Here is a 13,263-nt window from a genome sequence, read left to right as displayed (position 1 = left end):
ATACAAAAGTTCCTTTACAGCACATTGTTGTGCCAAAAGAAGTATTTATTTTTCTCCTTAAAAATAAATAAACAAAAAAGAAGGGGTGTAGTGGAAAATTAGTTCCAATGACATTACTTCTAAGGAGACTAAGAACTTAGATTTCTGAAGTAAATAAGGCTAACACAAAATACGAACACAAACTTGGCATGTCCATGTGCAACACACCTCTGCAGCAAGCAGATACTTAAATCTATTTGCAACCTTTTCACAGAGTATCAAATGCAAAAAATAACACAGTTTTACTACCAAAAGAGAGGACAAAAAACTTGAATGACATTCAAAACTATTAAAACTTCTTATGACTCACTTAGCCTTTATTATATTTACAGTTATGAAAACAGCCTGACAGAAAGGAAGGAGAGCAGGGAAGAGAAAGCAGTAAATCTGTAACAGTAATTGAGTAATATATAACTGGCTGAATAAACAGGAAAAGAAAACAAAGAGCAGCTTGAACTGAAAGGGGGAGCTTAACCTTTGATACACTAATAAATCTAACAAATGCTTAAAACTCAAGCAAACGTATGTTACCTCCACTAGGAATAAACCTTCAAATCTTTTTCAAGAACTGCTATAAAAGGATGGTCATACAGATGTTTTTCTCCCATGGCCAGTAAAAAAAGTTCAATTAAGGTCTCTCAAATCGAGCAAAACCTGAATCTGCCCTTCTGGCTGTTACCTCCTAGTCATGAAAGCAGGTATAACACCACTGTCTGCAATCCCTGCAGATGAAAAACACCTAGCTCTGCTCATGGCTTTTTCAGCTGCTATTCTGAACATCAATAGAGGTAAGAATTGTCAATTTATCTGAGCTTTTCTACTGCTGCTTTTCTCTCCTGTTCAAAATCATGTTTTAGTAGTAACACTGGAGGCAGGAACTGGATGGATTTAGAGGTTGGGAAAGGTAGGGAAAAGAAGAGCAGAGCCACTCAGTATCACAGCAGCCAGGAAAGAGGCTAATATGGACCCTTCCCTTTTTCCTCACATACAGACATGCCTCAAATATAGGAACACGGGTGTAGGTGGGTAATAGATAAAATAATGCAGGACAGCAGCTAGGAAGCTTTGCAGTAACAACAGGGAAGACAAACTTTACTCCCTCTTCCTTTTAGCTGTTATAGAAGGTTGGGTTCAACTGCAACAGTCCCATTTCTCAGCTGAAGATTCAGATACAGGAAGAGTAATTGAGCCAAGCACAGCGATGCAACTTTGGGAAGCACTGCAGCTAATTTCTGTTTTTCATGCAGGTCTTTGGAAGAGAACAAGTTTTCTCCCTTGTAGAAAGCTCTTCAGCCACCAGAAGCCTTCTCTTAGCAGTTATATCCTTTAACTACCAAAATATTTTGTACATTTGCATAACCAAGAAATAGGACGGTTTAGTAAACTGGAGAACAGACATGATATTAAGCATTGGAAGGGAATGGAAAGCAGGGAAAGTTTCCTATCCTGACCAAGAAGCTTAAAAAAAAAAACAAAACAAAACACACACACATAGATGCTATGTGACACATGAAGAATGGACAGAATTCCTACTCAGACAACCATGTCAGCAAACAAGGCACCCTAGTTCATTAAAGGAAAGAAAACGAAAGATAAAAGAGTTAAGTTCAGGCTAACAAATTGTACAAAACCAAGCATTTTCGTTACTAGATTGCAAGAGAAGCATCTTGGCAGTTAATATCCTGAAAGCTAGGATGTAATAAAGAGGTTTCTCGCGAAGTATGAACAACATAGGTTTACTTCTCCAAACAGAATCGCCGAGCATCTCAGGCTAACACTCCTTGCAAAACTAAGAAGAAATGCTTTGAGTACCCACCTGCCACCAGATCCTCCTGCTCATCTTTCATAGCTTCTCCTCAACACTCACTCCCCTTCCTGCATCCTCCTCAGAAAGCAAAGTGGGAAACCCTCTTACCTTCAGGAACAGGGTCACATTTACTACCTCCTCAAATGTCAGTGCTGCTGCTGGAACCCAAGCCTGATCTCTTATGTACCATGTGAGGGGAGATGGGTGGTACAAAGCACAGCTAGAAGTCCTATCCCAGCTCTCTTCATAGCATAAGCCCAACCAGCAGTTTTCATAGCCACCTTTGCTGCCTCTGACAGCAGATGCTCCCTCCCCTTTGTCCTACTTTAACTTAAACTCCCTCATTGGTTGGCAATTCAGGGCCCCGAATGAATGCTATTATTTCCTCCCCAAAGTCATCCCCATCTACATACAAGAGCTGTCATTAGCCACCTTCTCCACTTTCTTCTGCACACTCAGAATCCCCTAGATCCATTTCTTACCGGATTCTTGCAACAGACAAGGATGCAAGAAGCTATTCCTTCAAAGAAAGCTGGCTCCCTGCATGATGGTGGTAACACCAAAGCTATTTTGGATGACCCGTTACTTTCATTAGAAAGCCTCTGCTCTTTCTGAAAAAGGGTACAGGACTTCAGCATTAACTATAAAGTAGGAAAAAATTCTTTAGGAAAGAGAGAAGCATACTTCTTACTAACCTTTATTATAATCACCAGCAGCAGTCTGCTCTGGGGAATGTAGAGAAACTTTCCTCTACAACTATGCTAATGAAGAATTTGCTGTAACTACTATACTTCACTCCTGTATTCACTCCCTCACCCTTTTCAACTTTCACTATCACAAGTTTACACCCAGTATTTTTCACTGCTGAGTTTTTAACATATTAACATACGATTCAGTGCCAGAAGCATACTGACTTAAGTTAAACTGAACAAGATTTCTTAAATGCTTTCTGTGTTGCTGTAAGCAAAGTGCATCTTGGCCTTGTGCAGTTATTTAGGTATTTAGTCTATTTAGGTACTACAAAATTGTTTTAATGCTTTCCATGAGAAATGAAAGTGAAATATAATATTCAAGCAATACACAGAATACACAGCAAGGACTCTATTAAAGGCATTGACTTTTACAAGTTATTACAAAAAACAAGTGGGTTTTTTTCCAAACAAAATCTTAGATCAAAATCAGATGAAAGACGATCAAAGTCAGAAAAGCCTTACAGTCTGCATGAAATAACAACATTCCTCATTTAAAATAATCTCAGTAACCTCATTTGAGCTTCTAGGCCCCAATCATCAACTTAAAATAAAACATGGAACAGCTTCTATATCCAGAAATGCAGCAGGAAATTTCAGCAGTCCATCCACATGGATAAATTTACAGGTCTTTATACACCCTCATCTTTGAGCCAGAAACAGGATTAAAAAAAGCTTTTGCACCTTGGACTAGAAGAATTACATACTTTCTCTGAAAAGAGGACAACAGACATTAATTATTCTTTCTTTTTACAGGGCTACATTTGAGTTCTGGCAATTTACGTACTGTCCTACACCCAAATTCTGCTTTCCCTCAAAGAGCAATGACTTAAATGCTACTGCAGATACACAATTATTGGTAAATATTTTTCCTCACAGCAGGTGTTAGGACAAGCTCAACCAAACAAGCAAGAAAATTCTCTGTAAATACCAACATTTCCATCTAGTCTTGCAAAACATGTCACTTGACATCAACAAACACTTCCAGAAATCCCATTTACACCAACCAGAACAGTTCTGTGGGTCAGAGTTTTATCCATGTATAGCAAAAAAAAATTATTGTTAGTATGACACTCCCCAATAAGATAATGCAAGTATTACTTTGAAGCCATTCTGCTGATCATCTAAACAAGGAGAGGGAATAATAGCTAAAATTGACTACACTACTTTTCTGCTTACCTCCAAGACAACACAGGTTTTTCTTCTCCATTAAAATCAAGTGAATTTCTTTCAATAGCATATGTAGGTAGAAGGGACGGAGTGTGTGTGTGCATGGCAAGCTCACTGTTGTTCACTTCTGCTACTGGTGACATCAGTAAGCCTACCTATTTATAATCCCACCACCTGACCAAACAGCCTGCAGAGTACATCTAGAGATTTGTATTGCCATTAATCTTGACAGATCTACTTCAGCCAATTCAAAAGAGAGTATTAAGTAGCTTTGTTATGTCTTCTGTGGCTTTATACCATAAAAAGAATCCAATCCTGTTTTCCACACCCCTTCTATTTTTGCAAGACAAGTTTAATGGGAAGTTTTAGAATTAGGACTTTCTTCCTTCCATGCTTTTTAGCATTCCCTATTTCTCTGTCTGTAAGATACCTGACTAAACAGTTCAGGTGAGCAAATTTTAGTCATCAGTGGAATACTTAGGCAGGAGAGGCAAATACCCATTTACACCTCGTTAATTTGATCATCAGTACTACCTACAAAATTATTGAAGCTTAAGATCTTGATGAATCAACTTCACAAACAGAAGTACAATATTTATGCTATCAGGAAAACAAACAACAACTTCGCAGTGTTTGAAGTATGATAATTTACAGAAGCTTGACCTCATTATCAATTAAAAACAGAAGCTGCTTAAAAGCAATTCTCAATTCAGTTACCTCTTCCCAAAGTCAAACCTAACACGTACAGTCATGGTTTAGCCCCAGCCAGCAACCAAGCACCACCCAGCTGCTTGCACACTCCTCCCTATTTGGTTGGGGGGAGAGAATCAGAAGGGTAAAAGTGAGAAAACTTGTGGGCTGAGATAAAGACAGTTTAATAGGTAAAGCAAAAGCCATGCATGCAAGCAAAGCAAAACAAGGAATTCATTCACCACTTCCCATCGGCAGGCAGGTGTTCAGCCATCTCCAGGAAAGCAGGGCTCCATCATGCCTAATGGTTACTTGGGAAGACCAACGCCATCACTCCAAATGTCATCCCCGCCCCCCCCCTCCCGCTTCTTCTTCCCCCAGCTTTACATGCTAAGCATGATGTCATACGGTCTGGAATATCCCTTTGGTCAGTTGTGGTCAGCTGTCCCAGCTGGGTCCCAAGTTCTTGTGCACCCCCAGCCTACTCGCTGGTGGGGTGGGGTGAGAAGCAGAAAAGGCCCTGACTCAGTGTAAGCACTGCTGAGCAGTAACTAAAACATCTCGGCATTATCAACATGGTTTTCAGCACAAATCCAAAACGTAGCCCCATACTAGCTACTATGAAGAAAATTAACTCTATCCCAGCCAAAATCAACGCACCATTGTGAGGACTGCTTACAATTAAGTCTGCCCAGGGAATGGGAAGGAATGCAGTCAACAAACTCTTTTGGGCAAGTGCTATCATCAATGGCAACACACTACAGGTTCCTATCATTGGTAAATGTTGCTTCTAGATCTCTATCAGGCCATGTAGTGTTTCAAAGTGGCTTGTGCACCACTTCAGTGAGAGGATAACATCTGTGTGAGTGCGTGTGTGCTGAGCGAACATTACTGACGATTCCTTACCTGGCCTCTCTTACCTGAGAAGTCCTATCACCAGCATCCATCCCCCATTATGTAGACAAAACAGAAACCTAAGTCAGTTTTCCTAAGGTGTGTAAGGTTGAGTGAAACAATCAATTAGATCAATCTGTTGTGTTCCAAGTCAACTGCACTCTTCAACCAAACTTCAAGAGTTAACAATACAAAGAATAGAAATCCTTGAAGCAATTTCAATTGCTTGAAAAGCTGGGGACAGCAATAATGCAGACACAGCCAGACTTGCAGGGCTAGACCACCAGTAGTAAAAGTTTCAGTGCAGACAGGGTATCAGTGTTGTCTAAAATACCAACACATTCCCTATGGCTAGTATGTCCTACGCAGGACAAAACATTTGGGAATTCCACTTGGAATATATCCGGGTCTAAGGGCTGTAGCTAGAAATAGTCAATCAATATTCACAATAATAAAATATCTGATTTTTTTTTAGTCCCACTGGTATTACGTGGTACTACATTTTACATACTGTTTATGCACTTAGCAATTACCTTCTTCTGGCTTTCCCATATTAAGCAGTAAATTTATCAATGTTGAAAAATCATGTGGTTTTCATTCAGGGAGTCACCAATGGAATTTAATACTATCAACCACGATAAGCAAGTACCCAGCATTTCAGATAACCTGAAAGGGAAGAAAGGAAAAGTTTTCCATTTCTGCAAGTATGTACCTGGCTATTTCCGCCACATCTCACAGAAATTATTTTTACTTTTTCCCCCTACTGATATCACTCAGCATAGGCTACTGGTACTTTTTTTTTTTTTTTAAGTTCCTAGAACACTTGTGAAAGGTAAAATGTTGAGAATTTTAAAAGATGGGGTGGGAGGAGAGCTTAGACAGGGTATTAGGAAAAAACACAAAACACCATCTAAAGGAATGGAATGAAAATGCTTTGTTAGAATTTCTTTAGGATTAGAATTTTAAAATGCTTCTAATTTTCCCATAAAGCATCTACTTAAATTACATCTTGGCATTGCTGTATTAGCAAACATTCCCTAAAAAGGAAACATCAGCTGACCAGTATCAGCAGCAAAAGGGAATGCATATGGATGGATCATAAACATGGAATTTATTTCTTGTGCGTATGCTTTAAAAGAAATAAACAATCTAATTTTGCTAAATACAATGACACTGTAGTGCTAAACACTAAACATTTTCTAGAGGTCCCTGTATAGGTCACATTTTTAGTACAGGTGTTTCATGCTCTTTAATCCACAGAATTGTTTCCAAGACCAAAAGGATATGAAGACTTGCATATACTAGTGAGGGCAGTAAAACAAAAGCTTCCCAATATTAATTTTTAGATCTTCAATGCCTTCAGATTCACTCATCTGTGATTACCCAGAGCATTGAGTATTTCTGCATTGAGGAAAAAACAAAACAAAACAAAAAACCCTCCAAAAGCCCAATAGGCTGTTAGAACTCAACGGATGTGTATCAATTATCTGCATATGGAAAAGCTGGTCAGAACTATCTGTTTTTTAAAAATCCCCAACAGGGACATATCTGTGAAGTTGGGAGCTCTTTGAACCTCTTGTCTCTATTGTTACAAACAAAAGACTTTTTTTTAAAACTATCTGATATTTCATCTAACCCTGAAATAGTAATGATTATTTTTTTAAAATAATATCCATGAGAAACTGACATCTGAAAGCAGCAAGAATAGCAGGAAACCTGGATTACTAGGCTAAGAATGGCATTCTTCCAGATTAAATTCTTGCTTTATTAAATACTCTATTTCTTCAGTTGCTTTGTACCTACTGACATGACATCTCATCTGTGATGGATCAACACAGTCAAGTGTCCAGGGAAAGGCAAATAGTTTTGTTCTATCAAAAAGAACTGGAGAAGAGAGCATAGACAAGAGGCTTCCAAATGGCTTGGAAGCAGACCAAGATCTTGTTTTTCTTATGCAAGTCACACAACAAGGAAACTTGATTATAGATTGTATAATCACACAACATTAAGGGGGACTTAATTATTTTTCCATTATTTAACATTTGGTTTAAGGATTTTATGCAGCATCATTAGACAATTCTGTTGCATGTTCTCTTTTCGCTTACTTGGAACAGTTAGAACACAACAAATTGGTACATGTAGAAATGGTAAACGTAAGAACATGAGAGCTGAGAGACCACGTCATTATGTCCCTTACATGAAAGCCATATCAAACCTTTGACCATCCCTGTCGATCCTCTCTGAACCTTTTTCAGTTCTACTATATACTTTTGGAGATGACAGAGACCAGAACTGTGCACTGTATTGTCATTACAGATTTATACAGTGGCATCATTCTCTTTTCTTCTCTATTCTTTACTAATACACGTGGCAAACTGATTTGTATTAAATTTATCTAAAGTGATTTTAATCTCATTTTATTATCCATTTATTTTTGTAAAATCCTTCTGCAAGTCTTCAGAGTCATGTCTCCTCTCATTACTACAAATAATAATTTTTTACTGTTAACAAACTGCCACCTCACTATTCAGCTGCTCTTCTAGATTATTAAGATGTTGAACTAAGAGTTCCAGCACAGATCCCTGTGGAACTCCAACGTGGCCTCCCCTCACCTTCATAGTAGACCATTTCCCATACCTCTGTTCTTATTTTGGGACAAATTATTTAGCCGTGCAAGGTCTACCATCTTATGCCATGTTTGTTTAGTTTTCCTAAAAGGTTAAAGACTAGCAGATGCCTTTTGAAAGACCAGAAAGACTGCACCAGCTGGCTTTTCCTCATCCATTTGGTCAGCACAGCACTTAGATTCTTTTTACATTTTTACAGCATTAAAACATTTACACTGCTATATTGAAGAGTTCCTCATTTTATTCTAAATGTGCTTGTGGCATCGCAGTCTGCATAGAAACAGATTTTGTTTGTAAATTCAGCCACCAAATTTATAGTTTATCTTGAGTACTAAGGTGGTACTTAAGAGCCCTCACACCGAAGCGGTCCTAGTTGCTGTGCAAATTCAGGACAAAAAGAGAGTGCCTGCTCAGAAAACTTTTGGAGACAAAAGGACAAAGCCCATATTTGGGCTGCCTGTCCACAGCATGGCTTCCCTTAAACTGCTGTATGACCCTTTCACCTCTCTATCTCAATTACAACTATTTATCCTCATTTTCACATCATAGATCACTCCTCTCTCTACTCAGAACAAAAGGTAATATGCAAACACTAACACATTTTATGACCTGAGTCATATTTCATCTCAGCTGCTAAGGATCTGCCTTACTATCCCACAGATGTTTTAGTATTTTCTTCTATGCCAACTCTCTTCCTGAGAGCACTTTTTGTAACTTTTTCCATGGGACCACCACCACCTTCTCACCTAAGGCTCTACCTGCATTACACCTACAAACATCTGACAATTAAGAATCCATAGTATTTCTTGGTAAGTGAGTAGTAATATATTACAACTTCCCTCCTTTTCAAGGTCAAAGAGAACCACAAATCAAGGGACTTAGGAAAATTCATATGGATTAAGCTCTATAGAGGAACACAAGGGTTAAGGTAAAATGAGCAGCAAAAAGCCCGAGTCTGATGAGAGCAAAATGCTTCCATTCACACTCACTATTCAGAGGAAGTGAGAATACTAATAGCCGTTATCCAGAAGTTTTTATTTACTTAAACCCCCAAAGAACTTTAAATTGCCAGACAATCCTCAGCTTCTGAGTTTTGGCGATTGAGACATATCTGAGAGAATATGACACTGAAATGGAGGGGTAATTAATCACTCAGAAATTACCATTTCGGAAAGTCAGCACCTCTTCCTCCCCAATATTGAAGTTACAATACAGAAATTGCAAACTAAGCAAAATACATCATTTAAGGGGTAAATGACACATTACTATGGTGGTGGTACTGCCATGGCACTAGTGGATACCACAAATAAAATAAAAGAAATAAGAGACAACTGGGGTTGTAAATTGGGGGAATTTTTTCCTAGTATTGTTCATGTCAACTTGATATGGCTAGGTAACAGATGGTATATTATGTTTTTCCTGCTTTGACACAATTTAAAAACAAGCTACAGATGGCTATAATGAAATCCTCATTAACACACTTATATTTTCACGGTTTAGTATAGCAATAATGAAACTTTCAGGTCTGGAATTTCCGGTTAGCTAATTAGCGGTTAGGTTAATAGCCTGAGGAAGTGCACAACCCAAAAAGTTTCCTTATTGTTTAATCATATAATTACTATATTCATATTTCTGGGAAAGCTCTCAAGACAGATTTAATGTCACAGTAAAGCTACCTTTATAACTCTCCCTCTGTTTGTGAAACAACTGTATTATTTCATTTAGCAGAGTGTGTAGGCAGGAAAGCTATGAACAGGCTTAATTCAGCTGCCTCTGGGAAGTTTCAGCTTGTTTTTGTTTTAGAGATGCCAACTTACACTTGCAGAATTCTTCAAATACACATTACACTAAACACTCTACAGAAAAGCTAGGATCAACAACTCTTGGTCTATTGCTACAATGTTACCATAAGATCATTGATTAATGCTTAAATAATTTATTTTTTTTTAATCGCAGTTTATAATCCTCCACAAAAGCTTGAAATACGACATGTGTTTAGCAGCACACCAGGATATCACTAAAACTGGGATCCAGAAAGAGGAAAAAAAAAAAAAAAATCACCACAAATCCTGTACTCGGGTTATTTCCATAAATGAAGCTGCTGCTGTAAGACAATCAGGCATAATGCTAGCTGTAAATTAAACAATAAGATTAAAATAGTAGTGAAGGATGTGGTATTTGCAGCTAAAAGCCCTCTGAGGTTTAGTAATCCACGCACCAGTTACTAACTGATGACACCGTGCCTTCATTACAGTGTTACTTATGCTACAAGATTAAAGCTGCAGTGAACAGCCATCCCCACACCCCAGTCATGCCTTCACTGGGTGGTACAGGCGTATCCCCAGATAACCAATACCTACGCTGGTGCTATGGCACAAGAAAACTGGTAGCTAGGCAGAACCAGGTCCCAAAATATTATTGAACATTGTTGTTGGGTTTTTTCTTTTTTCAACTGCCACCACCAAAAATCTACACTGAGAAAATGCAGTACTCTTGTGCATACTGAGTTACCAGGCAAAGACCAATGGAAACAACTGTACCGCCTTTTGAAGTGCTAGAGGTTCAAAAGAGGATAGCTACTGCCAAGCCATCACGAAAGGTACATAATGTGGAAAACTTGACTTGTGACTGAAGTTGCATAGTTAAAAAGAGACAGTATCCAACTATTTAAAGGTTGTAATGCTAAAAACATCTTTTAAACTCCCAAACTTACTTACGAGAGAGAACTGTAGGGAAGGAGAATTTGGATTTTCTAACAAACACCTTAGTATTTAACAAACACATTATTATTATGACTATTCCATAAGATTCTGGAGCCCTCCCATTTCTTCACAATTTATTTAGACAACATTAAAGAGAAATGAAACAGTTTTGTCTTCCTTAACTAGCGGAAGCCACGAACAACAAAGACTTTCTGGAACATTAAATGTCACTGTGGGATTCAACAATCAAATGTATCCAAAAACAAACAACTGAAAAAAACCTGCAGTGTTTTTGGACATCTGAGAATTACAGCTCCAAACATAGTTACTGTGCTTCCTTAAATCACTCTCAGAGGCCTAGAAAGTTAATAAAAAAATGACAGGCAAAATAAAGCTCCCACAGTGATTTTCTTCTGGAAAATCCCATGCTTTAATGGAGAAACTTTCAGATCCAGTTTCACAAACAAGTTTTCATAATCATATCCATTCCTTTTTATGGCATTGTTGCTGTAAGGAATTTAGATGTAGCTGTAGTAAGAAGTTGAACAAGTTTCTTGTTCTGAGCGTTTACATGTAGCATAATGCTGTTTTTAAAAACCTGTACCTCTGGTCAAGTTTAGTAACACTCACTCTTCTCCTCCCAAACCAAAAAGCTAAAAATAATTGCAATGTTTCAATGTTAAACAGTTTGTGAAGCAAGGACACCTTGTGTTTGCTTCATCCAGCACTCCCTCACTACATTCTTCAGAACTGCGTATCTGGTGGTGTTTTCTTAATCTTGAGTTCCTGTGCTTATCAAATGATAAATTAGAAAGAAAAAAAAAAAAAGGAAAAAAAGAACAAAAGCAAACATTATACTACAGTTACAAACTTTGTCATGCAAGTTTCAGGTACTTCCTCAAAGTGAAGTAAACATGAGACAATGGAAAAATTACACAGTTAATCGCACTGGGATCGATACTAAAATTTGTAATGAAAAGCCCTCCCCTTTTTAATGATGACATCAAATAATTCAGATCAGAGTTTGGTTTACAGGAGCTGAAACTCATTTACAGAAGGGCCTTCATTCCAAAGGGGTAAGAAACCGTCTGGGGAGCAAAAGCCCACAGTTGCAAAGATGGCACACGGGAAACAACATGCCTCAGGTTCCCTGCTAGCCATAAGACAGGAATGAGGAAGAAAAATAGTGTTCTTTCATACTTAACATGCACACACACAAGCTCCTTAATTCAGACAAGCACGTATCTTTGGAATCAGTATTATGGACAACTAAACTGGGAGTGTCCCACACTAACTTCTGGAAGGGGCGGCTAGTCATGTTTAGGGATTCTCTCTAGCATTCAAAACAAGAAAGCTCAAATCAACAAAGTTGGAAAAAAAAGAGAAGAAAATATGCCTTCCAAAATACAGACTTCATTCTAGATATACTAGAGACAGTATGGTACCATTAAGAAAATTTAAAATATCTCCAAAAAGATCAAACATAACAGGTTAGCATCCCAAAAGTGCTATTTGTGTCATTATGATTAAAAAAAAAAAAAAAAAAGCTCAAGTTTGGTTTTGTCTGCTTCAAACCATAATTCTAGAGTAATATTCAGAAGTGCAAGTGGCCCAGTCATACTCAATCTCTATTACACATTATAGTATTGGGGAATTTACTGTTTTATTTTATTTTTACAAAATCTACAGCGCAGTCCTAGAAAAATGCTCCTGTCATGAGCTATCATGGCGGGGGGGGGGGGGAATGTATTTTACACAGCAAAAATTGACAAAACTCATGTTTCATCTTCCACCATTCTAATATTTTGCTGGAACGCCCACTTGAATGTAGAAACCTTCCTTGCACTACCTCAACAGTAGCTCATAGGCCCTTGAAATTGCTACTAGATAAACCAGATATTCTAGAAACTAGTTACAACACCCTATATTGCATGGGTGTACAGCTCATCACACAGTACTACTATACCACTTGTGCAGACTGTCTGCTCTGTGCAATAGTACAAAACAGATGCTTAGCAAAATTTTGTATGTTGAAACCTCCCAAGTTCTTAAGCTCTTCAGAGAGCAGGACTGTCAGTTTGATTTTCTACCTACTCAGAAAGGAATAAAAAAAGAGGTGATATAAGTATTCAAACATTTCTATTTGTGTGGAGCACAAATACTGAAATCCTATTGAATGAAAAAGCTTACAAAGAACAAAATGAATGAAAAGCAGGAGGAAAGAAGAAATGCCAACAGCATAGCTTAAAGAAGCTGAGTTCTGCTGGAGAAAAAAAAAAAAAACGGGAAAAAGGAAAATATTTACTCATGCAGTAAGAGGCCTCTTATGCTATAGTAAGTTCACAAATGTTTCTAGGTGTCTCATCTTGATGTGCTGCTAAAAAAACATTACATTATTGTAGAGTGATATACCAGCCACAGAACATTTGGTCTGCTTACCTGAAATTACCTACTTTTAAACATAGGCATACAATACACCAAGTTTTTATGATTCAATGTTTTACTTTAGCCCTGTAAACTTTGCCAGCCTTCAACAGAAAGGCAAACAGTTATGGTAGGTGGCTATTTCTGGCAAAATTTTTTTC

At 37.9% G+C, this 13,263-nt stretch overlaps 1 protein-coding gene across 8 annotated transcripts in view; it reads right to left on the bottom strand.

The window, feature by feature from the left end:
* Window positions 1-13,263, bottom strand: part of COBLL1 (cordon-bleu WH2 repeat protein like 1) — a 94,979-nt gene that overhangs the window by 56,414 nt on the left and 25,302 nt on the right. For 4 of the 8 annotated variants that reach the window (XM_052792430.1, XM_052792435.1, XM_052792436.1 and 1 more), the window contains exon 1: window positions 3,775-3,882. The exons of 3 other annotated variants lie outside the window; for them this stretch is intronic. In XM_052792430.1, coding sequence (XP_052648390.1) covers window positions 3,775-3,869 — 95 coding nt within the window. In that variant the 5' untranslated portion in view covers window positions 3,870-3,882. Of the gene's footprint in view, window positions 1-3,774; window positions 3,909-13,263 lie in introns of those variants that run through there. One more of the 8 variants, XM_052792429.1, reaches the window with a different exon arrangement.

This window comes from Harpia harpyja, chromosome 7 (assembly GCF_026419915.1).
Source record: "Harpia harpyja isolate bHarHar1 chromosome 7, bHarHar1 primary haplotype, whole genome shotgun sequence".
Lineage (NCBI taxonomy): Eukaryota > Metazoa > Chordata > Aves > Accipitriformes > Accipitridae > Harpia > Harpia harpyja.
The sequence above is the reverse complement of the archived record's forward strand: the minus strand, read 5'-3'. Positions and strand labels throughout refer to the sequence as shown.